Consider the following 2,677-nt stretch of genomic DNA (forward strand, 5'->3'; position numbering starts at 1 on the left):
AAAATTACTGGTTGCTCCGCCAGAGCTACGGTGCGTTCCGTGCTCTATCGTTGTATTACTTGCACGCGACACAACGCTCGCATTCCCGAGCAATTTATGGGCGAACTTCCCGACTTTCGTGTCAATCCAAATTCACGAGCCTTCGTACATACCGGTGTCGATTACGCGGGTCCGTTGCTTGTTCGCCTAGCCAAAGGCCGTGGCCATAAATCACAAAAGGCATATATCGCGGTATTCATTTGTATGACCACCAAAGCCTTACACTTAGAATTAGTTTCCGATTATTCAACGGCGTCATTTTTAGCTGCGTACCAACGCTTTCTCGCGCGCCTCGGAACTCCGACTTCAATGTATTCCGACAACGGTACCACGTTTCAAGGCGCTGATAAAGAAATGACTGCATCCTTCCAAGCCGCCACGCGAAACCCTGAATTTCAAAATTATTTAGCTACCGAGAGCGTGTCCTGGCACTTTTTACCTCCAGCGGCACCTCATTTCGGCGGTCTTTGGGAGGCTGCAGTCCGCAGTGTCAAGCACCACCTTAAACGTTCGATCGGCACTCACACGCTTACATTTGAAGAATTAAGTACGCTGTTGTGTCGAATCGAATTGTTCCTCAATTCCCGACCGATTGCCTCTGTCACCGATTCGATCGATGATTATTGCGCGCTAACCCCGGGTCATTTTCTGATCGGCTCCACCTTAATCGCCGCTCCAGAACCAAGCGTCCTCGAATTGGCGGAGCAACGATTGTCTCGTTGACAACTCGTTCAACAAATTAGCGAACGCGTCTGGAAGGCGTGGAAGGATACGTATCTCCACACCTTGCAACAACGCCCGAAATGGCGATCCGTTCAAAATTTAGCTACCCAAGGTCGCATGGTCTTGATTCGCGATCCCTTGGCGCCCCCAAGTCGTTGGAAGCTTGGGCGAATTGTACAATGCCATCCAGGCAGCGATAATCTGACTCGCGTTGTTACCATCAAAACCGCCGATTCCGAATACAAGCGCCCGATTGCGAAAATCTGTTTTCTTCCGGTCGACATCAATCTCGATCAAGAACAGTCTGCCATGGCGGGCGGCGACAAATAACTCTTTCAACGATGACCATTGTTACCGCGTAACGACGAACGAACTATTGTAATTCTATTGTAATTATTACCACGAATGTATCTACGCCGCGTACTCTGCTTGTACGCACTAATCTACCATATTAGCATTTATCGAATGCAGAACATTCGAGACGGGCGGCATGTTCCGGATTCAAGCAGTAATTCTCTGTTCTCAAGCGTTATGTATTTGCAAAGAGAAAGCTATCGAGACAGTGGAATGTCGTTAGTCTCCCAAATAAACCTCGCGATCAAAACAGTTTCGACCATGAGATGTTTCGCAGTCAAACTCGCCGTTATTGGTAAGCGCTCTTATGTTATTTCGAATTTGTCCGCCAATTCGGAGAGAGCCGGTGTCTATTCTCCGAAAAGAGGGGATTCCTCTTCGTACGGATTCCGCGCCACGACACGGGATCTCTGGTCAGAACACGAGTAGTTGGCTTGAAGATAGAACGTGTTACCCGGTCTCGGTGACCGCTTTATACTGTACGATCAACGTCGTTCGATGTACCGTCACTCAATAAATAATTGAAGGTGCACGAATACTCAACGGACTTTTAAACTCCTGTCACGGCGAGCCTTCTGATAAGGCTGTATCAGCCTCCGTGGAAGAGTCGCGTTTTCGCCGTGCCAACGGCGGAAAACTTACGAGCGACGAATTCACACAATTATAGTTACAAGGCTATGGTCAAAATTTCCTCCTTCTTTGCAGCTGCAAGCAGCAACTTTTAATTAATAAATTTAATATTGTCATGCTATAAGTTTCTTTGATACAGAAAAACAACCTTTTTTACTTTGAAAGCATATTATATTAAATAACGTTTGTATACACATATTATCTTGAATATATTATAAACGTGCAATTCTCACAACTATCATATATGAATCACATTGAAAGTTACAACTAAAAAGGACAGCGTTTGCGATTTTACATATAGGAAGATAATTTAACATAAAGAAGGATGTAATATATATCCAAAACTATAATATCTACGCTTGCTGCTCCATTTCCCTAGCCTTTTTGTTTTCACGTACGAGCCTCTGTCCACCCTGGCGAAACCATTCTTTGGTTACTCCTCCAATTCTTTCGAAGTGAATGAATGATTAGCAGTAATTGTCACTGAAACATACATTACGACGGTATGACTTTAAAAAGTACGTATGAAAATTGATATGTTCAAATATTAACATATACATGTACATACTCGTATATTTTACCTTGTATGGCCGTTATAATCGTTTTTTGGCCACTGATATTAAAATGATCGCGTAGGCCTTTCCATGACGAGTGTTTAGCAACGTTATTGCTAAAGACTAATCGGTATAATCGAATCAAATTTTCTTTCCCGCAGCTTCCGCCTACGCGAGATAGACAGTGCAGCTAAACAAACGTAACAAGATTTTATATACAGGGTGTCTGATGCAAAAGTAGCCAACTTGAAAATAGTGGTAGATTGGGTTAAACTAAGGAGAAATATCATGTACCGCGGTACAAAGTAACAATAGTTATCGAGGAATTAATTTACACGTTTGAGCGAATGAGGATGCAGGAGACGGTAGGCCGGTTT

At 43.9% G+C, this 2,677-nt stretch overlaps 1 protein-coding gene across 1 annotated transcript; it reads left to right on the forward strand.

Moving 5' to 3' along the window:
- The first annotated feature begins 96 nt into the window (after positions 1–96).
- LOC105564038 lies at positions 97–762 on the forward strand. The gene has a single exon (XM_012016128.1). The coding sequence runs from the start codon at positions 97–99 to the stop codon at positions 760–762; it is 666 nt and encodes a 221-aa protein (XP_011871518.1).
- The last annotated feature ends 1,915 nt before the right edge of the window (positions 763–2,677 follow it).

Source organism: Vollenhovia emeryi, unplaced genomic scaffold (assembly GCF_000949405.1).
Source record: "Vollenhovia emeryi isolate VEMERY1.0 unplaced genomic scaffold, V.emery_V1.0 DF944140.1, whole genome shotgun sequence".
Classification (NCBI taxonomy): Eukaryota; Metazoa; Arthropoda; class Insecta; order Hymenoptera; family Formicidae; genus Vollenhovia; species Vollenhovia emeryi.